This window comes from Pundamilia nyererei, unplaced genomic scaffold (genome assembly GCF_000239375.1).
Source record: "Pundamilia nyererei isolate P.nyererei 1_Seehausen unplaced genomic scaffold, PunNye1.0 scaffold00062, whole genome shotgun sequence".
In the NCBI taxonomy this organism is placed as follows: domain Eukaryota; kingdom Metazoa; phylum Chordata; class Actinopteri; order Cichliformes; family Cichlidae; genus Pundamilia; species Pundamilia nyererei.
Genome location: NW_005187463.1, coordinates 2,546,780 through 2,548,441, shown reverse-complemented (window position 1 = coordinate 2,548,441; position 1,662 = coordinate 2,546,780). Strand labels below are relative to the sequence as shown.

The 1,662-nt window shown below is 43.1% G+C and overlaps 1 protein-coding gene across 1 annotated transcript in view; it reads right to left on the bottom strand.

Moving 5' to 3' along the window:
- Positions 1 to 266: 266 nt before the first annotated feature.
- The window catches only part of thada (THADA armadillo repeat containing), a 48,471-nt gene continuing 47,075 nt past the window's right edge, over positions 267 to 1,662 (bottom strand). Inside the window, exon 27 of the mRNA XM_013911371.1 lies at positions 267 to 402. Within this exon, the coding sequence (XP_013766825.1) occupies positions 267 to 402 (136 nt within the window). The remainder of the gene's footprint in view (positions 403 to 1,662) is intronic.

Sequence of the window (1,662 nt, the reverse complement as noted above, 5' to 3'; positions counted from 1 at the left end):
AAGTGTACCTCTGGTGCAAATTACTGACCTCTGTCATCATTTTAGGTGGGGGAACTTGCACAATCGGTGGCTGACTAAATACTTTTTTGCCCCACTGTAAGTCCCCTGCTTTGCATCTTTGTGGTTTGTGCAAACCTGTAGAGTCCATGCGGCTGAACTGCGCTGTTTGTGAAACTAACCCACATTTGTAGAAAATCATCAGTAATGGTCTCGGTTGTTGTGACTCCACTGTTTCCACTGTACCTGTGCATGCATGCGTAGATCACCTACCTCATGATGAAGGGCATGAAAGGTGCGAGCCCCAAAGGAGAAGAGGATCCATCCATGGGAGAAGGGTAGAGCCGACTGAGAACCAGCAGCAGCAAGAAGAGACTGGGGTGCAGCTTCACCTGACCGCTGTCACTGAACATGTACACAAACACAAAGACGCACACAATTAACGTTATCTAGAAAGTAAAAGTCATAAATCATCAATGGTAAAGCCGTTAAATGAATGAATACTTCAAGGCGACACTCCTGCCGTCGCTGTAATGGCAGAGAACCGATAAACTGAACGCTGTTTTGGATAATCTTCTTCAGACATGATCATGAGGGACTCTGTACACATAAAAGAAGTTGTTAGCAAAGGAAAGGGCCTGAAACGTGGGCTCTAGTACTAACCTTCACTTCTCCAGTGAAGGGTTGTTAACAGCCCATAGATAAATGTGGGGCTTATGCTAACATGCAGTCAAACTCTATGAAGTTGAACTTCAGGAGTCTCTATGGCAGAACTGCACAGCAATTCTTTCTTCACTTTCTTGCCCTTTGCTAAGAGTTCATAGTTAAATGAGAATATCCTCTTGTCTATCGGCTAGTGATGTGCAGATCGATCCTGAAATATCGATTCCTCCGATACCAATCATTTATGTTCTAGAATCGATTCTCACATTAAAATATCGATATTTTAGTAATTTAGAGTAAATTTGTAGTTTATCATTAACAGGAACACAGTGGAAAGAAACTATAACATTCGGATTGTCTACATTCAAAGGAACTACTTCCTCTTCCGCCTTTCATAGTCATGAGCGAAATACGGCTGTATAAATGTCTCGCAGCCCCTTGGCGTGCGCACTCATAACGATGGCTGAGCGTAATTGTGTGGATGTATTTTACCTCCACAAACAGCTGAGACGTGGTTTGCAATACATGTGGCAAAAAGGTGAGGTGTTGTGGCCATACTAGGGAGACATTCAAAAGGGCTGTTGGGGGGGGATAAATACATTTTACAGGGTTTATTTATTGGAAATAAATACGTTACGTTACGTTAAATGTCACCGTTATTATTGGCCGGCCCGGAAACAGCGGGGGTGTCCAAATTCAGAGGCTGCTTCTGAGGACCCGGCCTTCGCGGTCTAAAGAAAGCCGGGTAGTACGTCACAGGCTCCCTCGGTGGAGAGAAACTCTGCCATCTGCTCCTTGCTGTCTAGATATAACAGGGCGCTGGCGTAAACTCTCGACTGTCTCACACTTTATTTAATCAGTTTTCTGTTTGATGTTTATTCAGCTGTGTGAAAACCCTGGAGGAACCCTCCCGAGAGATTAATAAAGTTTAATTTAATCTAATCTAATAACTTTAATCTCAGCCAAACCGATTTAATCACAAACAAATAAAACACTGAAAAA